At 31.2% G+C, this 22818-nt stretch overlaps 4 protein-coding genes across 5 annotated transcripts in view; 3 read left to right on the forward strand and 1 right to left on the reverse strand.

Moving 5' to 3' along the window:
- Positions 1–6774, forward strand: part of LOC108571090 (kinectin-like) — an 18314-nt gene extending 11540 nt beyond the window's left edge. For both annotated transcript variants that reach the window (XM_017933062.1, XM_017933063.1), the window contains 2 exons: positions 4709–4748; positions 6677–6774. In XM_017933062.1, the coding sequence (XP_017788551.1) occupies positions 4709–4748; positions 6677–6720 (84 nt within the window). In that variant the 3' untranslated portion in view covers positions 6721–6774. The remainder of the gene's footprint in view (positions 1–4708; positions 4749–6676) is intronic.
- Positions 6775–9085: 2311 nt separating this feature from the next.
- Positions 9086–11166, forward strand: LOC108571135. The gene is made up of 5 exons (XM_017933114.1): positions 9086–9410; positions 9829–10090; positions 10181–10388; positions 10634–10763; positions 10945–11166. Exons 1-5 carry the CDS (start codon positions 9086–9088, stop codon positions 11034–11036), a joined length of 1017 nt encoding a protein of 338 aa, XP_017788603.1. The 3' UTR covers positions 11037–11166.
- Positions 11167–11507: 341 nt separating this feature from the next.
- LOC108571065 (transmembrane protein 41 homolog) lies at positions 11508–13245 on the reverse strand. The gene is made up of 4 exons (XM_017933035.1): positions 13169–13245; positions 12397–12508; positions 12208–12336; positions 11508–12051 (listed from the first exon to the last, which is right to left on the reverse strand). The coding sequence occupies exons 1-4, from the start codon at positions 13200–13202 to the stop codon at positions 11508–11510; spliced, it is 819 nt and encodes a 272-aa protein (XP_017788524.1). The 5' UTR covers positions 13203–13245.
- A 1096-nt stretch (positions 13246–14341) lies between these two features.
- LOC108571066 (tumor necrosis factor receptor superfamily member wengen) overlaps positions 14342–22818 on the forward strand; it is a 12248-nt gene continuing 3771 nt past the window's right edge. Inside the window, exons 1-3 of the mRNA XM_017933036.1 lie at positions 14342–14394; positions 16926–17345; positions 17496–17676. Coding sequence (XP_017788525.1) covers positions 16929–17345; positions 17496–17676 — 598 coding nt within the window. The 5' untranslated portion in view covers positions 14342–14394; positions 16926–16928. The remainder of the gene's footprint in view (positions 14395–16925; positions 17346–17495; positions 17677–22818) is intronic.

Here is a 22818-nt window from a genome sequence, read left to right on the forward strand (position 1 = left end):
TGTATTTATATGTAAATATTAGCTCTAGATTGTTAATTTTATATAACTTGAATTAAAAATTGAAGTAGCAGTATCTGTAAAAGTTCTTAATATTTCTTTACATTTTCGTACTACACTTATTTACAAAATTTATAGGTACGGAAGTAGAAACTGAGTAATATTCGTAATATTTGATAAATTACAAATCGCAGTATATCCAGCAAAAAATATATGTTAATAGTATTTTACATACTAATAGCATTTTACATACTGCATACAGTCAGGAACAAAAGTATTGGCACATCTGGCTTTTAATTATACATATAAACGCGTATAAATCAAAGAGAAAACGCAATACTGGGTTAATTTTTGTATTAATCATAACTACTGAATCTATAATTTTAGGATATTATACATATTGCATCTTGGTTAATTACATAACAAAGAAAAATTATAAACTGTACATTAACAGCAATTTTTACTGAAACAAAAGTATTAACTCATTAAAATAACATGCAGAGTGAAATTTTTATAATGTTGGTATGATGTACGTATACTTTCGGGGAACTCCCTGGAGTCGATAACATTCATCTGTTTATTAGTTGGTCAATTATTTTTAGAAGTTAACGTGAAAACGTGCAAAATGACAGAAACGACTGTTAAACAACGAAAGAAAATATTAAATTTATTTAATTAAGGACATTCGTATTCGTCTATAGCAAATGTAGAGAACAGAAATTGTCTTACATTTGGGAGTATTATTAAACGATTTTCTAATACGGAAAATTGTCCAAGCGCTGCGCGATCTGGTCGTCCTGAAACGTTGAGTGTGCGAGAAAAAAGAAAAATTATTAATATTGCTCAAGAAAAACCCAGCAGTTCCGCCTCGGAAATAGCAGCGAATGTAAACGAAACATTTAACAAAAATATTCATAAAACAGCTACTCGTCGAGTATTGAACAATGCAGAGTATCAGTCGGGTGTTGCGAGACGAAAGCCAACTATCAATAAAATTAATCGGGATAAAAGATTAAAGTTTGCGAATGATTACATTACAAGGAAAAATGACTTTTTGAGCACTGTGCTATTTTCTGATGAGTCTAAATTTAACATTTTTAAAAATAATAGGTGCGAATTTTAGTTTGAAGACGTCCTAACACCCAACTAGAGTCAAAGAATGTACAGGGTGTAAAAAAATTAATGGTCACGGCTTCAGGGAGTGAATCTACACCCTTGGTTCGGTGGACATTTGTAAAAAAAAGTTTTTGCAAAATTGTTTATAACATTGAAAATTAATGTAAAATTTTTTTTTACATCAACGTATTCTGCTCGACGAGAAGAGAAAAAGTCAGAAAGGAGCCATATGCCGCAAACAAATAGTTTCCGAGATAAACGTTGATAAAGTTTGGCAACGATTTAATTGTGTATAGAGCTATACGTATAGGACCTACTGACCTACTAACCTACTAACACTCTGCCATTTGGTAGGATCTAGCCCTGTAGGACACGCTCGATATAATGTGTGCGTGCACCTACACAAACGCCGTTTAAAGGGACAGCAAGGTCTAAACTCGAAGGCAGGCCTGAACCAAGCGGCGTTTATGTAGGGGCATGCACACCATTATACCGAGCGTGTCCTACACGGCTAGATCGTACCAAATGGCAGAGCGTTAGTAGGTCAGTAAGTCAGTAGGTCCTATACGTATAGCTCTATACACAATCAAATCGTTGCCAAACTTTATCAACGTTTATCTCGGAAACTATTTGTTAGCGGCATATAGCTCCTTTCAGACATTTTCTCTTCTCGTCGAGCAGAATACGTTGATGTAAAAAAAAATTTTACATTAATTTTCAATGTTACAAACAATTTTGCGGAAATTTTTTTTTTACAAATGTCTACTGATATAAGGGTGTAGATTCACCCCCTGAAGCCGTGACCATTCATTTTTTTACACCCTGTACAGAGTATACTGTGAAACACGAGAGTGGTGGGGTAATGATTTTGAGTTGCATAAGCTCAAGCGGTGTCGGTGAACTTGTCTTTATTGACAGTACAATGGATCGATGTATTTATTTGGATACTTTAAAGAATAAAATTTATTTTCCAGTAAGACAACGACTCCAAGGATACCGATTATTTAGTACGGAAGTGGATCGTTTTTAATACCCCACATACGTTACCAACCCCACCACAATCCCCAGATTTGAACCCAATTGAGCATCCTTGGGCTTATTTGGAAAAATGTGTGCGAAATTACTACATAAGAAATAAACAGCAATTGAAAGACGTACTGATGATGGAATGGAATAAAATAAGCCCAGAAACTACAAAAAAATTGGGACATTCAATGCCAAGTCGATTAAAGGCAGTTATAAACAATAAGGGGTTACACACGAAATATTAGACACATAAATTAAACAATAATATGATATAAATTTATAAGTGTGCCAATACTTTTGTCTCAGTAAAAACTACTATTAATGTATATTTTATCTTCTTTTTTTTTTTTACTATGTAATTAACCAAGATGCAATATGTATAATATCCTAAAATTATAGATCCAGTAGTTATGATTGATAAAAAAATTAATCCAGTATTTTGTTTTTCCTTTGATTTATAAACGTTTATATAATTAAAAGCCAGATGTGCCAATACTTTTGTTCCTGACTGTATGCATTTTAATTTCTTTGAAAAATGAAGTGTAAGTAGCATATACAGGGTGAGGTATATAAAGCGTGACAGCTCGGTATTATTGCAAATATTGGTGATCAAAAGAATGTCGTTAAGAAAACCTAAAGTATTCTAGGGGACAAATTTTTTCACGTAATTTAATTTTTTGTATACGATAGGGTGAAAGACATTTCAATGTCATCACCTTCTTTTTTTAAATGGAACTGTATATTTGTTAATACACGTACGTATAGTCCACATCAAGACGAATCCAACGGTTATAGTCACTCGAGGTCAATCAAGGTCACAGGTGAAAAAAAGTTGTCTTTCCAACAGCATCTATTTGTAATATTAATCGTTTGAGCAGATGCTTCGTCTCAGATTTGTAAACATTTCGCAATTGTTTTTTTCTTTTTTGCTTAACAACATCGTTACGTTGTTTCAAAACATTCTTGTCTTTAGTTGTAGCGTAATTATTGCAAAGCACTTATATTCGTGAAAACTGAGTGAGTTTCAAGAAGCTTTCGATATGTTTATGTTGTTAGGCGAGTGCCGAAAAAATTGCAGCACGGTTGTACTCTGAACGTTATCCTAATCGTTTGCTTAAATCACGAATGGCGTTCTGGATACTGGAAAGAAAAACTAAAAACTAAATATTAATCCACATTCAAGTAGCAGACGCATAGCAGTAGAAAGTTGAATTAGTCAAAGGTCTGTATTAAGAATTTTACATTATGAGTGTTTTCATCCTTATCGCATTTCTTTACCTCAAGAGCTAATCGAAAGTGATTACATGAAACAAATACATTTCTGCATTTGTGGATAAATGAAAAAATGGATCGAGACAACTCATTCTTAACAAATATACTGTCTTCTGACGAAGCAAGTTTTATAAATATTAGAAATAGGAACCGGCATAATATGCATTATTGGTCAGGGGAAAATCCCCGATGGTTAAGAACTACTCCATTGCAGTATCCATGGTCCATTAATGTTTGGTGTGGCAGCATTTTGTGAAGATCGTTTAACAGGGCAAATGTATGCAAATTTTCTACGAGACAAACTTCCACAGTTAGTAGAGGAAGTACATACCTCTAAATGTGCATCTTACAATGTGGATGCAACAGGTTGCCCCACCATACTATGCTGCTGCATGTTCGAAAGGAGTAATGCATGAAATGTTTCCTCAAAAATGGATAGGACGCGGATACCGAGTACCATAGCCACCGCCTATAGTAATACCGGAGATCTTGAATAGAGTGCGATTATTCTTTTGCCATAGGATCACGAAATGTTTACAAGTAAGAGGCCAACATTTCGAACATCTGCTGCAATGATTGTAAATACTGTAAATAAGAAATATTGTAGTATTAAAAATAGACGCAGTTAGAAAGACATAACAACTTTTTTCTTTTTACCTGTGATCTTGATTGACCTTGAGTGACTATAACCGTTGAATTCGTCTTGATGTGGACTATACGTACGTGTATTAAAAAATATACAGTTCCATTTAAAAAAAAAAGGTGATGACTTTGAAATGTCTTTCACCCTTTAGTATACAAAAAATTAAATTACGTGAAAAAATTTGTCCCCTAGAATACTTTAGGTTTTCTTAACGCCTTTTTTTTGTGTCACCAATATTTTTGATAATATCGAACTATCACGCTTTATGTTGCCTTACCCTGCATACATATAGCAGGAAGCATCCAATTTTATATGTGTGCAATATTATTTTTTAAATGTGAGAATAAATTATTATTTTATAGAAGATCTTGCATTGTAGAGCCGTGTCCTACAGCAAAGTAAGATTTTCAATTATTGGCAATTTTATTCCGGAAAATTCAATGCAAACTGTGTAACAACATACTTATCCCTTTGTCCCAGTGTTTGTTTCATAAAGGAGAAAAGAATATTCACAAATGTTTTGAACTAGCAATTATTATTGAGATACAGCAGCAGCTCATCATGACTACAATTAATAAGAACATTTGTTTTGACATATAAAATTTCACGGTATAACTATGAATAACAATTTTGTTATTTTGATTGTTCTGACAGTCCACTAAGAAACCCATGGCAAAACGGCGCAGATTCGCAGGTATGCAAATCAAAATATGAGATTCTGGAACTTTTCCTTCTTTTGAAAGGGTTGATGGTAGGCTGCTATTAGCAGTTTATGCCACGTCTTACTATTATAGTTTATTTTAAAATATTAATTTACGTTGCACACATTATTTTTCGTAGTATTAAAAAAATATTGTTCTTATTTTAATGGGCACTATTATTATTTGCTTACAATTAGTAGCATTTTTACAGTGAAGCGGTAACAAATGTAATTATTAAGTAATTAAGCTATTCTTCAAAATACGTGAAAAGTCAAGTGATTTATAATATATTTAACATTATCTGCTTTTTAAAATTTGTAAAAATGTAGATTAGTTATATTTCAAATGTATTTTAAAAAATACACTTTCAAATTATTTTGGATATTAGCATAATAATTCAGGTTAAAAGATATTACTCTGTATTGAAGTTTTTGATCCTTTGATAAAAATAAAAATTATATTCTAAATTTATTCGTATTAAAACATTGTATAATTAAAGATTCTAAAATTTCTTAAAAATATGTTCAACAATCATTTTTTATTCTTAGCTAATTTAAGTTAAGAGCTATTATAATGTGTGTGTCCCCAGAAAAATGTTGCACAGTGTTTAGAACTCATTAGCTTTATACTTTATTTGATTATCATAATGCATTTTGGATGTCTTGCATCTTGTCTGTCCTATACATATACCAATAGAGATCAATTATATATTTTTATTCCCAATTACATCAAATCTTACAAGTTATAAAATTTAAAAAATATTATTTATACTAGTATGAAGTACAGTAATATATTCACCACATAATTTTCCAGTACATCAGTGACTTATGGATAATAAGGAAATTAATCAATTTTTCTAAATCAGCTATTCACTTATAGAAAGCGTGTTATTGTTTGTATAGATATAGAACATTTGTACAATGATGAACAAAAGTTTATAACATTACCGATGTGGAAAGGAGCGATGCGAAGATGATGGGTATCAAAGAACATGCATAGCTACATGTGGATCAAATTTTGCGAACACAAACACTGGGGTAAAGGGCACACTATGAAGAAATTTTATGTTATCAAATTAATTATATGATTTTATATTGATTTAAGTCGTTGATAGTTTTTCATCATTATTGTTTTGGTACATTTGCATCGCTTTTGCTCTTATATGTTTTAATTAACTTTTTTTTACAGATGGTTCACATGGATGTTGGACAAAACATACTATATTTTTTTTAGCAGCCACAGTATTTAATAAGAAACGTGCTTATATAACAAATTAATATTGTTCTGCTATATTGTTAAGTTCATGCTGTTTGATCTATATTTTGTGATATTATGTCATGAAAAGAAAATAATTGAAGAACAATAATTTAAGTGCAATTAGTTTTGTATTATTAAGTCTTTTCATTTTTTTGAAAATTCGAATAGCATGAATATTATTCACTTATTTATATTTTTGCTTGTAGTAACATCTATATGTGTAGATACATATGCAACAAATATTTTACTAACTAACATCTTTAATATTGCTTTTATGTATGGTGATGGTTTCTGTTCAGTATAATTTTAACATTGTGTGCTAATTTATTGCTTTATGTTCTTAATATTTTACATAGTATTATTTGCAAACAAAAAACATACAATAATACTATGCAAAATTAATATAAATAAGCACGCAAAAAGTTAATTAGATGTATACTACAAATTTTCATTTCCAGCAGATACATCCTAATCTACTTTCGTAAAATGTAAAGTCCATGCATATTAAGAGTAGCGAAATTAATAATTAATTGACTAGAAAAATAAATTTTCTATTTTGTATCTGGTGGAACAATTGTACAAAATGTAATTGTTTTGATTTATATTTATATAGCATTTTTTAAATATTATATAAAATATTAACTACATTTAATGCATTTTTCAGGGTGGTTCAGGAAAAAAATAACTTCGAAGAATAAGCTGCCTTAGCGCAGCACGGAATCAGACGATTGATGAAAGAAACAAATGAAATTACATATGCTCCAACACTATACAAACATCAATGGTAAACTTTGGTACTGAAAAGACTAATATAATGATAGAAATATTAAATATAATGTTTCTTATAAAAAGAATATCATATTTTATTATATGGAAAGAAATATAAATAATGAAACTTTTGTAGTTAGACACTAAGGAATAATAGAACTGGTGTTTGTTATGGTTACACAATAGATACAAAAATGCATAATTTAAGACTTATTAAAATTATGTATTATAAATTGTAAGACAATAGTAATTATTGTTTAAAATTTATTTCTGTTATATAAAGCACTCTCAGGTTTTCTTAAAGTCTTTATAATTTATTTAAAATTTGTTATCTATAAAATCATTTATAGAGTAAAATGTAAGTACATTATACTTAATTATTGTTGCAAAACAAATAATAAATTTTATTTTAATCAACAGCAAACACCAGAATTTTAGACAATTTTCATATTGTTAAAGTATTTGTATACAACGCTAAAATCGTTAATGAATTCATGTGCAATAAATATGTTTGTGTGATTATTTGTATAAAAAGTAATACATAGTGTGTTCAACACACAACTTTTCGAAGCAACTGTAAATGAAAAATTCACAAACAAATGATTGACTTTGCAAAATATGAAAAAAATCATGCACAAATATAGAGAATATATAAAAAATTTGTTTAGAAATATGTTTGAGTAGATCAAAATAAAATAAAGTAAATAGATAATATTAACAAATCAGTGGTTTAAATAATTTTCAAGTACGAAATTTATATGATGAGGTAGAGTAAATTATAATTAAATAATTAGGGCATTTAAAAGAGCTTTTAATAAGGTTCTCATGTGTTAGTTTATTTTACAAAAAATATTCTATAAAATATTAAACATTTGTTTCATAAAGTATAATTGTTTCGTTTTACACTGTACTTATTTATATTTTACGTTTAGAAAAGTAGAATTATTAACGAAAAGTTTATTGTTTTATTTGGAGTCAAAGAATATACAAGTTTCAATAATAATTTGTAATCATAATGAATAAGTTATTTATCCATTATTCATAATAATCCCAAGTTTCAAAATACAATCTTGATCTTCAATCAAAGATAATAGATGTGAAAGATAATAGACAAAGATAATTACAAGATTCAGTCAAAGATAATAGACAATTTTAATTTGTTTTTTGGTTAATGCAGTTATAAAATAAAATAAAAATATTTATTGCAGTTATAATATAAGATCAAAAATATTTAGTTTTTATATTTTTATTAAAAAATGATCAAATAACTGTAATACTAATATTTAATCACCCGAGTACGCATCAATGTGTTTTTGCTTGTAAAATGCATTGCTTAATCCAGGTACATGCAAAGCGTAAATACACCGAGTCTCATCCACTTTGCCCGATACCTTAGCCTAACGCAAACGCACAACGGCGGTGGCTCTATGTGAAACGGCTTCGTACGCCCTTTCACATAGAATTACCTTTGCCGTGCATTTGCGTTAATTCTAAGGACTCGACAAAGATCGATGAGATTCACAAAGAGAAGTCTCAAGATGTAACGCTTTTTGATGATCCTTTACACAGTAGATACTGGTCAAGCTATCCCCATTACTTTTCGGTTCTACACTACCACCGCTTAAGGGGAAGTTGCAGTATAGGTAAGTACTTAAAGGTTCAGAGGAATGGTTTTCAATCAGCTGCCGATAATAAATTATCAGGAAACTTTTAAAATTGCATCGATTATTGTTTGAAAAGTGTTGCGTGTAAATTACAAGAATGTGAAGAAGACTCGATAGTTAACACGTTCGCTGTCACCCATGCAGCATATTTGGTCCAGAATGTATTGCCCAATGTGCTATCGATTTTCTGGTATCAGCGAACGTGTTAAAAATAATGCAGGACTATGACCGCCATCGACAAAAATTTCTGATTAAAATGAAAAAAACATGCCACCACAGATTGACCGATTGTTGCCGCGCCACGAAAATCAGCACGTGACTATTCACGAAAGAGTAAGTGCGATAGTCTTACTCTACTGCCATTGGCTGATTAACAAAGAAGACGTCACAATTTTTCCTGATCTCCCACTTCTAGACTTTAAGGCCCACCTGAAACTTCATCCTTGCTTTGTTAATCTGAAGGCGTCTATGCATAGACATTTTGTGGAAAGACTGATTTACGTTTGATTATAATTATTATAAATGTTTGTTAAACTTACAAGCTTTATTGTATATATGTATTTATATATTTTAAGGCCCTATTAATAAAATTGTAGTTTGTAACTATTCTCTTATTGTTTTTACCTTCTGTTTTTCAAAAAATGGTAAATTTAGAAGTATACAAAAAAAAATTAGAAAAGATTCATCAGTATGCTCGCGAAAATGGTATTTCCGAAACTGAAGTCGATAAATCTTTACAAAATTGTTTTCATATTCTTGAAAAGAAAGAAAAAAAATGTTCTATCTTCTTTTGTGTAAAAAACATGATTATAATTTTATTCACAATAGTTATGTGCTTTATATTTTTTGATCACAAATTTGTAACAGTTACACTATTGAGGAATTTGCAGAATTCCATTTATCCAGGGTTAAAATTAGTTAGAAAAATAGCTGTACCAATAATTCAACATTATCCTTCTTTATCTGGTATGTAGGTAATATTGTTTATTTTAAATTAACGTTATTAATAAATTTCATACAAATCTTAAACTTTATCATTTTTTTAATGTTTTGTTACTATTAAAATTATGTTGTTCTTATGAATTTACCAATGTTAATACTGTGTATCATAATAGCATAGTATTACCTATACATACAAAATAAAATGTAAGTTATCAGAAAACCATGTATAATAAAAGTATATTAGAATATCAAAGATTAGTATTTTTTTGATTCTACTTACATTATTTGATATAAAGTAATGTACAATAATGAAACTTTGGAAGTATGTTACAATATAATTCAAATGTTATATTGTGAATAACATATTGAAGAAGTTTTCTTTTCTATTAAAATTTTGTATTGTTTTTATTCGATTTATCTCATTTATATCTTTATTTTTTAGAATTGTATGATGAATGGTGTATATTGGAAAATCCATATTTTTATGTGAACGATATGGATTGTTGGCCCTGCAATGTTGTACATTTTATTCCTGACTTAACTAATCATCATATATGTAGATCATTTAATCCTGGAATTCCTTATACAAAAACAGAAAATATTTCAGAAGTTCATATGGAAAATGTACAACAATTATTGTGGGAACATTCAGAAATATTTGAAAAAGATGCTATGAATGTATTTTCTAATAATTTAACTTATAGGTAATATATATGAAGTAAAGTAATAGAGATATATTAAATAAAAGAAAATAAAAATATGTTTTTCTGGAATAAAAAAATATATTATTTTAGAAATATTCGAGATATTATGGAAAATAAAACAGGTTTAAATCCTTCAAATAATTTAAATAACCATATTACATGGAGAATTAATCGTATGGCAGCAGGAAGGTGTTTAAGAAAATTATTTCCAAAACCTATAGACATACCAAATTGGTGGGAACAAAGTATAGAAAAATTTATTTTTTTTGATGAACCAAAATCTCCACCTTACCGTTTAGTGAGAAATTATTTTATTTTAAATTTTTTGTTTGCATGAACCATTGTTTCTTAGAAATTAATGTAAATAATAAAAATATTAGTTATTGCTTAAATAATAAAATACAATATTTTTTAGTATAATGTTATATTGTTTTATTTAACGTAGTTTTGCTATGTTGTTTCAATTATTAACAGACTACAAGAATATTGTCATGTTAGGTGTAAAATAACTTTTTAATTAACAAATTTAACTTTTAAAACTAGCCAAATCCAGAATGCAGTAATGTAGTGATAAGGTGTACAAGTGGTTCGAGATTAATAAAAATGATATCAAGTCCAGAATGTATTGCATCTTGTAAATCTTTCACAATATTATTGTCTGTTGGAAAAACATGTAAGTATTTTACGTTATAATTGATTTAACTAATTAATTCGTATTTCACTATCTAAATTATCTATTGTTAATGTAACACAGCTTCAACAAAACATTTTTAACATTTGAATAAAATTATTCTTATTTAAATGACAATATAATATTACTTAAACAATTCACTGTCAAAGTTATATTTTTTCAGTGTGGTACAATTGGTGGTATTGGCGACCCATCAGCCTTCCAGCTTTAAATTCAACTAGTATTACTATTAGCTATATGACTTCTTTTTGCTAAATTATGTCTTTAAATAATTAAGTTACTTGTACATAAGTATGTAGAATTTCATTCCACTAATATAGTTATATTACTTGTTATTTCATTCCTTTTAATTTAAATCATTTTTTTACTGTTTGATTCTGTTCAAGTCTTTATCAACTAAATTAATAATATGTTAACATTTACGTAATAACAGTTTCAATTTGTGCTCATATTATGCAATTATATTTTAGTGATAAATAATTGTTAGAAGAAAAATAATGTAGAAAAATAGGTAGAAAAATAAAAAAATTGACATACAGAATTGACAGGAAAACTAGTTTACAGGAATGTAAGAAATTTAATAGCATTGAAGTTCTGTATACTTTCTTGAATAGTGTAAGTAGTAATATTGAATACTAAAAAACTTTATTTAATGAGAAATTTAAGAGATTTTAAAGTTAATCTAGATTAAGGAATATTTTCACAGCTTATTTTGTAAAAGTTAAATCATATTGAACTTATTTCAATATTATTAATAAAATTGAAACCAAACTTCTGTTGCAAGTTTTGCTTAAATAAAACAGGTACTAATGATAGTATAGCAAATACACACAATATTATAATACTCGTCCATGACCATGCATCAGAAGATGAAGTTAAGTTTTGCAATGTTTGACCTGCTTGTATTGCAACAAACGATGGTGGAGCCACTCCAAAAAATGTGCCTGCAGCAAACGGTGCAAGAGGCACTCCAATTATAGGACTAGCTAAATTGATAAACCAATTTGGTAACAATGGAGTCATTCGAAGAAACAGCATGTAGTTGAAAAGGTGATGTTTGTGCTTCTTCACTGTTAATGTCCACACCCTTGCTTTTTCTGGGAAATATTTAAAAAGTATTCTACGTCCCAACATGGATGAGAGAAGATAACAAAGTGATGCTCCCACTGCACTGCAACTGCATACTAATACCAAAGCTAAAGGAAATGGAAAAAGAAAACCAGAAAGGATTGAAAGGAAAATAGAACCTGGAATAGCAAAAGTTTGTAAGCTGTATTGATGTTAAGGAATTCTAGAGTATCTTATAAATTGAACTTTTTGGTAATTATAAATTAACATAAAAAATGATTACATTTTAAACAGAACATTGTTATATAGATAAATTTTAAATGATTGTAATTATAGAAGATTAAATACTGAAGGATACAAAATGTATGTAATAAATAATCCAGCTAGCACTTGAAAGTAATAAAGATCTTTATATCGTCCTAAGAGTTTACCCAAATTTTTAGCATCTTCAATGTGAAATGGTAACTTCATATGTTGCTGTTCATCTCTGAAATAAATAACAAGTTTAAATGCTTTTTTACATAGTTTGTATTATAGTTATTCTTACTCTGTTAGTTTTGGAAAACTAGTGTACACGTAAAGCAAAGCTGATAAAGAGGTAATAAAAATCACTGTAACTGTTAAAACAGCTTGCTTTGTCGAAGCCTCTTTAGAGGAATCTGAAAACGTTTAAAACATTACCACAACATTGTAAACAAAAGATTGCTTAATCAGATTAACTAATGTACGAATTAACTGATAGTTAAGAAACTTTCATAGTAAATTGATAATTAACTTTATTTTGTGAAATCTATCAAAATTTATTGTTTTTATGTTTCCCAATATAAATATACTACTTCCAAATTTGATTATCACAATAATAGCTATCTATTCAATTTGTTATTTGCACTGTTACTAGTTACATGTTTTTAAAGTTTTTAAAGAAATTATATTTATGTCAATAAAATTATTAACAAATAAAATTTAGTATAAGAATTCGAAACATTAATAACTTAAAAATTGAAGCTAAATATTTTTATTTGACTTATGAATACGTAGAATTAGATTTTAAGGTTAGAACTGTTTAATTGTATTTTAATATTATTGAACATTGGTCCCTATTATAAAAAATTGTATAATGAGTGAAATGTACAAATATTTCGAAATCTGGGTACTCTTATTACAAAATTATTGATAAAAGCAAACAAAATCACAATTATAGTTAGTGCTTAAATTTCAAAATTGACTTCAATAAAAAAAATGGTAGGTAAAAAATTATTTAATGAAAAGTCAATATTCATTTTCAGAATAAAAGAATATATTCTATAAATTTATCTTACCGGTAATTTGCTTTACTTTAGTTTCTGTTTTCATAACTAGATCGTCACTGTTTTTTCACGAGTCAATTATACAGAAATTCAAGATGGCGCGAAAGTAGAAAAACTATCATTCTTTTTGTAGTAAATTTGATAAATTAGTGTTTATCTGTAAATGAGAAGTGTGAAATGTTTTTCGAGTTATGTCTAGTATTGACTAATCTTAACGTCCAATATACAGTTATTTATGTATAATTTATATAAACATTGACATAACAAAGAAAAATTAAGTCTTAAATGTAATTTTAGTTGAAATATTTATTAATAATTAAAATTACATATATTTGCTGTTTATTGCATTTGCCATGAATAGTATCTTGTCTACGTTAATTATTTTAATAACAATGTGAATTTTGACACTAATAAATTGCATAATTTCATTGACTCATTTGTCCAAGAACCATGTGAAAAAGGGATTTTATAATAAATATTGAAAAAATTAGTCAAAATATAATGAAATTAGTTTGTTAGAGAATAAGTTAGTTAAAATTACACTTATGATATATACACAACTGTTTTAAAATACTTTTTTTCGCAAATGATACGTACTACACAATAAAGTTTATTACTTGTTATGCAGCTATGTAAATTGTATGTTATTAACGAGGTGATATTTGAATAAAAATACTAAAGTTAGATGAAAGCTATTTTTAATGTTCATATTTTGATAATTATAGGATTATGATCAATAAAGTTTGTGTTACTAAAGTTAATGAAATGTTGTAGTAAAATTAATATGGCATTATTTATTTTTTATTAAAAACTATACTGTTAGTCACGATGTTTAAAGCAATGTTATTTTATTCCACCACGTGGCTCCATCTATCCTCTTTCATCTTCTTTCAATCTCTAAGTTTCTCTTCACGCTTTCTTTTTATTATCTCTCTCTTGCTTTCAAACTTCTTCTCTTTCCAAGAGAGGATCGTGGGCGGAAATTAGAATAACCAGTCTAGTCAGTCGTGTGGCGGTCGGCGGGTGGTGCGCTTCTATCTGTGGTGTGCGGAGATTTTTGAAACACCACCTTCTTTATTTGCATTTTAATATGTCTAATTATTCACGATTTCGTTCGAATGGAAAGCCCAATGATTTTTTGTGACTTTTGGATATTTTGTTGGTTGCTCTCCTGGTGATTGATTTTGGATACATCGATTGGATTACGTCATGACAGAACTGAATTTATCGAAGGCAGCGTATGTATAATTATATATACATGTATTTTTTATACAAATACGGTTTTTTATTTTAATGAATATTCCAATCATTTAAGTGTCGATTTACTTCGACTAAGTATTATTATTTTACTGTTAATCTATATGTTTCATTATGATTTTGTTGTATTACTTGCACTTATAAAATTTTGGTAATATTTCATTTATTCAACGAAATATAGTTTAAAAAAGTACTTCGAACGACGATTTCTTTCATATCTACTAACTTACGTTAAGTGTGTACGGTACGCGTGCGTGTGTGTGTGTTACGTATTTGTATGGTGCATTAAAAAGTTAAAAAGTGTTGAAAGAAAAATAGTAGAAGTAGTAGTTAAGCTAAAAAATAGTAGTTAAAATGTAACGAAATAGTATTACCCGAATTCCATATGTATATTCAATGACACAATGAACACACGGAATGTCAATGAGATTTATTAATGGTAATGCGATGATATGTTAATGGTAATTATTATGATACTGACAAATTAAGAACGAATGCGAGTGTTGATCGATTAAACTTTGTTCTATATCGCAAAACAGTTAAAAATGATTTATTATATTTATTATTAAAGAACGAGAAATCTAAAATAGTGAATACAATCTGTTAATAATAGTACAATAATTATTTGATAAAACTATTATCATGGGGAATAATAATTATACTTTTGGCCAAGTGACATACATCGTGAGCGATTCAAATCATATTTGTTCAAATAACGAACAATTTATTAATAATTATAATACTTTTGTCATTGAACTTACGCATTATTATTTGTTTGATTTTATCGCAAAAATATTACTCTTTAACGTTATGTTAAAGAATTTGAATAAAGAACGACCAAGATTTACAGTATATAATTCGGCTTGTATTACCATGATTTTATGTAGCATGCGAACTGCGTATGATTGCTACGCAATCGACAAATACATACAAGTGGCAGAAGCGCGCGCATCAAATTTTAAACAGCCCGGGAGAAATCTTTACTATAGATAGAATAGTACGCTTTCCATTTGTGAGACTCAATTTTCTACTCCTTATCGTTTCGTTTATTTAATAATCAATTAAAATCTAGCGATGCTAGTCTTAAATGTATTAAACTCTGTTCAAGAAAATCTTAATGGTTGTGAATTGAGGTTATAACGAATTTGTAATGTTCAAATGTAATTCAATGAAAATGTTCAATATCTTCGAAGTGTGCAGTTATCGAAGAGCTCGTCGTATCGTTAAAAATGCTAGGCATCAACGATTAATTAGAATAAATATCGGTAATAATCGCAGTGAAATTATGACCGAATCGCGGTCAATTGATTCATGTCGAAAGTATTGTAATGCGCGTGCGTACGCACACTCGTAAGGTTATATGCTCGCGATATAACTACGGATGTAATTACATCGGAACGAGCCGGAAGTGGAAACGGTCTGGCCGGTTTTGCCGGTTAAACGACTACTTTACACGCTCGATTATTTCAAAGAATTGTTTGAAAGAAACGTTGCTCTTCCCATGAACGATTTATTCATTTGAAAAAATCATTACAGATTACAAATAATCTTATTTAAACGATTCGTACGATGTTGCGCGTCTATGATTATTATGTACGTTATAAACTGATCAATTTTATAAATATTCTTAATATTTTCACAGCATTTTTCAATAAGAAGAATAATACTCTTTTAACATGCCGCCCGTGTCAAACAATAGACAATAGTGAAGTAATAAATTCAGTTGAATAAAAAGCATGTAAACAATTGGAAATAATAAATTTCTAAACGAAATAATATCATAAGATCTGCTTTGAGATGAATGTAAAAATTAAAAGATTTACAAAATCCAAACATTAAATTTGAGGAGAGCATTAGAGAATACAGGGTATATTTAAGACGAAATAATACTGCAATTAATAAATCATCGATAAATTCAAAACTATAGTTATCCCTAATAACGGATGTTTCAATATTATTTGCTTTTTAATATTACTCAAATTGGATACTAATTTAGTTTTAAGTATCCCATAACAATGTAACATATCATTACATTCTTACAGTCTGTTACAAGCGTCAGTTTCGATTTTGTCCGTTAAATCTTCACAAAGTTTGTCTTTTTTAAACTTATAATCTGAATTCTAGAGGCACGTTCCTTCAACTTGTTTCATATATTCTTTTTTTTCTTTTTCCAACATATTTAGACCTTTTTCACTTGTAACGCATTTTAATACTACTCTGTGTATACCTTCTACGATTGCTGCACGCTCTCCTCTTCTTATCTTCGCTCTTTTATCCAAACTATATCCATCGATTGCAATGAAATTTTCGTACACAATATCATTCCAGGATATATTCATTTTATTCGAATATTCTTAACGCGTGAATTGCAAGCAATTATGAAAAGAAGCTTCCCTAGTTACTTATCATACAGACCTACCTTTTCCATTATTCGCAGGAACGATACGCATTAATTAAGTATAATTCACGAAGAACAATTTGGGAAAGGCAATGAATATAAAAATGATTTCAGGTGATGCCTCGGGAGCCCAATTGGGGATATCTGTTGACCGTGCTGCTGCTATTGGTCGGTCTCCGCAAGGTTGGCTGCTCGACATCCGCTCCTCGATATCCGGTCTGTAAACCAGGTCTCGAATTTTGGTCGGTCGAGCATGCCAACTGTTGGCCTTGCACCACATGTGCTCCTGAGTTCACATTGAGCCCCTGCACACTTTATAAGGATGCTATTTGCGGGCCATTCTCAGCTCTCGAGCTCGATTGGTCTTTCCTTTCGGCCAGGAAACGACCGGAAACTGGTCAAAGAAGCCTCGAGGCGGTCACCTCAAAGATGTTGTGGAGGTTTTCAGACTTGGACCAGCAACAGATTACACAAGAGTCAAAGGAGTTTGTTGAGAATACGGAGCAAGATGTCCGTTCGAAAACGAAGGACCAGGTACAATGGAGAATTTGTTGAGTTCTACAGCATTGTTGGTTAGTCGTATTTCGAACAACGACACGAAATTTTCACCGATTCAAAGTTGTTACGTAATCATAACATTCATCGATCATTACTGCGAATGTCAATTCAACGACGAATTTCTAGGTATTGAACGAGCCTCGTTCGAAGAGCACGCCCACTTCAGAAGGGGGAATCCTGTGGGACTGGCAAACCGGAGCGTTGATACTTGCCGTTTGTGCCTGCATTCTCTTTTTTCTTGTCGCAGGATGCTCCGCTTTGGTTTACGCGAGACAGTGGCGTCGGATGAAGAAGAACTTCGAACCAGGTAAAACATTTAACACGTTAACTAACACCTTGCCTTGTAACAACGAACGAGGCTTGCTGGTACAGATTTCGGTGAAGGTGTGAGAAAAGCAAAGATTGTTAATTTCATTCTAAATTTAGTTGTAATTTCACAATAGCGAGAATGATCAAATTGTAAATATACGTATGATACTTTAAATAATAAATAGTTTGCATGCATAATCGGTAAAGGAATCGTAAGCCAAGGGGTTGAACTCCTTTAAACATCGAGATAGATACAAGGAAATTTTATCTCCTGTTAAGCATATCATCTTCCGGTAGACACGATCGAACACCGTATTAACTCTGTAGCTTGCAAACTTTCAACTGAACTCACACGAGACGACGATAATTCGACGAAATTGAATAAAATTCCAATTAAAGTCCGGAGATGAGTAAATGAAGTTAAGTAAAGTAAAATTCGGGGTGAAAAGTAGATATGATAATGCGAAAGATAGAGAAAAGTGGGTTGTTTACCTGATGAAGAGTTCGCGTTCTGGTATTTTGCGCAATTCGATTCCGAAGGATTGATACGAGTTACCGTGGTGGGGGATAAAAAGTCCTTTAAAATGCAAGGCAGATTTTCTTCATTAGAGGGCCGCTCACGACCTCTGCTCACCTTGGCTTGATCTATCACGCCCGGATATGACGTCCCGGTCTTCGATGCTGCTCGTTTTTTTCGCGATGCTCCGTTCCGCGTTCTCTTTACACTCATTCACCAGCTCATCTGGGATCTGTGTGCTTCCATTTCGGTGGCGTTTGTTTCGGTCAGTCGACAATTAGAGAAAATTACTATCAACCTTTCTTTTATTTCGCTTAACGAGTATCCGAACGACTAAACGATCAAGCTAAGGAATATATTCAATTTTTACAGTTCTACACTTTGCGTTCGAGTTTTAATCGCTGCGACATATAACACTACTCGTAAAGGTGTTCACAACTCGTCTATTTTAAAGTACTTTCTTTCTCTTTCCGTATTTCGATCTTCCGAGTGGTTTGTTGACGAAAAAAATTCGTAAGGTTAGAAAATCCGTGCGAAATGCACGCATGGAAAATGTCGAGGACGCGAAAATGTTCACGGAACGTTCGAATAACACCGTGCATGAAATCAGCGCGATCCAATTACTCTTGAGACTCTTTCACGATCCGCCCGAATCTGTAAACCGCAAAGAAATGTTTGCAAATCGCCGTTACGATTTTCAGAAATGAAATGTCGAACGTGTGTTCCACATCGACCATTTCTCTTCCAGCTGTGCGCGATTCGACGAATACGCATGGCATAAGAGAGACAGGTTCAAACGGTGTTACGATCTACAATGAACGTTTGTACGATGTTACTATCCACATTTGCATAACGAGCGTTACGCAGAACTCACCTACGCCGGAACCCTCTCTTTTCCCCTCTATCCTTCCCGATACACCTCTTCCCTCTTCCCCATCTCACTGCCACCCACGCTTCCCGAGGAAACGTACGATCTAGTGATGGAATCCATCCGTTCAATGATTTTCCAATTGTTCGTCCACATTTTTCCCAATTTCTTTCCCACGTTTTCCATTTAATTTAAACAAAATTTAACGGCAATTAAAAAAGAAGAAAATCGTATATATTGTATATTCGCTCGGAACCTCGCGTTCTACGCAACTTGAGGAATATGCATAGATAGGGTAATTCCGGGAGAGACGGATGGACCGGCGGGAGAGACGGACCGGGCAAGTATTTCCTGCATTATCCGGCAAATGTGGAACGCGTCAGTATTCTTCTGTTTTACATTTGTTTTACGGAAAGCGATCGAGCGTGGCTCTCAGTGTTTTTTCTCCCATATCTGGCGGATAATGTGGGAAATACTTTCCCGGTCCGTCTCTCCCGAAGTTACCCTATATCTGCGATTTCACATATTTTTCTTTTTCATTACTTAACAACCAATTTTACGATCACCGGTCAAATTCTTTCCGGAAAAATTACTTATTCAGAAAGATTTTTGAAAAATGCCACACCATCGACACGGATCGCGTGAAATTGTGAAAATAAAGAGAATTATATTTGTATCTATAACGGGGTAATGGTATACGAGCAAAATGCTTATTACAAAGTATACGATGGATAATGGAAGATTAACCTCAAACGATTGGCAACGCGTTAAAAGAAGCCTGGAACAATTTTTACAGAGATTCATTGATATTTTGCGGTTCGCGTATCTCACGCAACGGCCCGCTAACAAGTATGACTTATTTAAAGGCTGTAATAGTTTCCTTACACGATACGTAAATCTTCTGACCAAAAGAAATATTTCACGAGAGAAATGAAATCTCAGCATTTTCAGGACATTTTTATACGTCGTTTAAATGGCTCCAAAGGGTGGAAGAAAGACTTCTTTGATAAAAGAAGCGGCAAAAGACGAAAGAAAATTTCACGTTTAATTTAAAATTTCAAAGTCCATGGTCATTTTAAGGTTATGTTATTATCCATGTTTAAATTACAGTAGAAAGAAATATATTAAAAAGACGACATAACCTTAAGATAAAGAAAACAGGAAAAGATTGTAAAGAAATTTGTCTTCCATTTTATTTTATCCTTTGAAACCATTTTAATTACGTGTGAAAATGTTCTCATACCACTGTAGCTAAAGAAGACAATTAGGTAGCCTGTTTCACGTGGCCCACTTTGTAGATAGATAATTCATACAGAACTGCAACGAAATGTAACGCTAATCAATTGGACATGTGTCTCGAAGGCACACTTGGATTAGAACGCGAAACATCGAACTTGACGTATGTTTAGTCCCATCACTACTAGACGTTTGTGGAGAGCATTCGAATCGTTACTCGGGCCGGTATGAATGAAGCGCTACTATTTTGGTTTCGATACCGGTTTGATGTTGTTAATTCGACGATCATACGTACGATACTTCGCAGAACTTAATGTATTGGTGTAATTGCCGCGTTCCTCTTTTTCTGAAGGATGTAGAACAATCGCGCAAAATTTCTACGAAAATTGTTGTTAGATATTTTCCGTTCGACGAAAGGAAGATAGATTTATTTCAATCGATTCTTGCCAGTCGGGAATTTAATAAAGAAAATTATTCAGAGCTTCTTTGTCAAACCTTTAATCCTCCACTGTTAAAAATGAAAATTGTATTGAAAACACTATTTTTCCGAATGTAAGTTAATCGTGTTTTTCAGAGATTTTTGAAGCATGTAACAGTTGTTCCGGGAAATTTTAATCATTTGAAAAATTGCTTCCGGGAGAATCGTAATCTGAGGATCGTAAAGTTAAATAATTATCAATGCTTTTGATCAATTTCAATGCAAAGCATTTATTATACACGAATGATAAATCTGATAAATCTTGGTGAATCCGTCGCTTTTCAATTGGAACCAGAAGGTATCGTCGGTGTTACTAATAGATTGGTAATACAAACGAATGGTCGCACATTCGGTACCGTTTCATTGCTGGCTCTGCTTACTAAAGGGGACTTACGGGGATTGCCCGCTTCTTCTGTTAGACTCCATTACCTGATTCCCCTACCAATGTTGTTCAACCACAGCCGGGGACAAATTAACGATATTTCTTTTAAACTCAGACCTTTGCAAACTATATTAGGTCATCCCATAAGTCGTGTCGAATTTTTATAATTCAGATCACTATTTAAAACACACTTTCCCTTAATAGTAAAATAAATGTTTTCACACTCGATTTTCTTTCAATAACTTCGTCGTAAAAATGTATACTTGGAACGATCTGTTTTATATAATACGCTGTTGCATGTAAGAGGAACGAGTTTCGTTAGGAACGTTCAATAATTTACTAGTCAAGAATAATTTCGAGTAATGAAAATTCTATGGTAAAAAAGGTATTTGCACATTTACGATCTTTACATTAGGATTGTTCGTATTTATTAGGTTATCGTGTTCAATTTTACAACTTAGATCAATATTTCCAACGTACCGTTAAATTTGATATAGAAAAACCTAGGCGCCTTCTCGTTTCACAACTTTCTCCTATTTTTCCGGTAGAATTTATTTCGAGTTTTATTCAAATATTTGTTGCCTTCGGCACGAACTTACGGGATATGACCTAACATATTTACAGAATGTCTTTAAATTGAATTTTATGGTGAAATTTTCTATCTTCGATTATGAATTTTAAAATATGTCTTTGCTCGTTTCTGCACATTCTTCTAGTCAGAATAATATGCTAGCCATTCTTGGACTAATTCTACGAGCTTTCTTGTGATATTAGGTGAACGGTCTGGCTATTTCTGTATGGAGAGTGACATTTAAGTGGTCTTTTTTTCCTTTCTCTTGACTATTGCGTATAAAAATTTGTGATCGGACAAAATTTATTATACCGTATCAACCTGCCAATTACAGTTGTTTTCAACGTTACAATCTAGGGACTTCCCTAGTAAGAATTTCCCTAGTTTCTATTATCGCCTCTGGTTATTTACAGTTTTAATTTCGTAGAATTAAAGTTTCCTGAAAGAATAACAATTTTATTTGTACATCCTCCTGAATAAAATACAAAGATTTACCATATGAAATTGATTCTATGGAAGAATAAAGTTTCGAAAATTCATTAGAAAATTGTTCAACTATCCTGGAATTTATGTCTGTTGGAGAAATCGATTTACAATTATTCGGTAGTGTATGGCAGTTTATGTGAAAATGGAGAATTTAACAGAAAACGTTCTATTACCAAAAAAATCACGATGAACGAAACGTCTATTTCTTTCCCAACTGAATAGTTTTCCAAGTTGGCTTGTCAGATTGTTCTCTTAAGGGAGAAAAACATGACTAGACCGGAGCGAGGCTATCGTTAGATTTATCCTATGGGGCCTTGAGAAAGCAGAACCGCATTCCATAGTCGTTCAACTCGCATTCCATCCTTGGGTAGACGGTACCATCATTTCAACTTCTCCTGTTAAATTGTCAATTAAACGTAAATTCTATTGCTCGTCTGCTTAATCTTCGAATTTCGTGAAAGCCGAATTTTTTTTTAACACGAGCACACCTTACGATAGATAAAATAACGTGTAACAATTATTTATCTACTTTGGCGTCGAAATGAAATTTCGTTCGCTGAATCATTTGCGTCAGTTTCAATTATTATTATCCTATATTAATA

Source organism: Habropoda laboriosa, unplaced genomic scaffold (genome assembly GCF_001263275.1).
Source record: "Habropoda laboriosa isolate 0110345459 unplaced genomic scaffold, ASM126327v1 scaffold106, whole genome shotgun sequence".
NCBI lineage: Eukaryota > Metazoa > Arthropoda > Insecta > Hymenoptera > Apidae > Habropoda > Habropoda laboriosa.

Coding starts and splice junctions, on each gene's coding strand:
- LOC108571135 (XM_017933114.1), top strand. CDS start 9,086: ATGGTAAATTTAGAAGTATACAAAAAAAAATTAGAAAAGATTCATCAG. Junction 10,091..10,180: donor TCTAATAATTTAACTTATAG/GTAATATATATG, acceptor ATATTATTTTAG/AAATATTCGAGATATTATGG. Junction 10,389..10,633: donor AATCTCCACCTTACCGTTTA/GTGAGAAATTAT, acceptor TTTTAAAACTAG/CCAAATCCAGAATGCAGTAA.
- LOC108571065 (XM_017933035.1), bottom strand. CDS start 13,202: ATGAAAACAGAAACTAAAGTAAAGCAAATTACCG. Junction 12,509..13,168: donor TAAAGTAAAGCAAATTACCG/GTAAGATAAATT, acceptor AAACGTTTTCAG/ATTCCTCTAAAGAGGCTTCG. Junction 12,052..12,207: donor TTATTTATTACATACATTTT/GTATCCTTCAGT, acceptor ACATCAATACAG/CTTACAAACTTTTGCTATTC.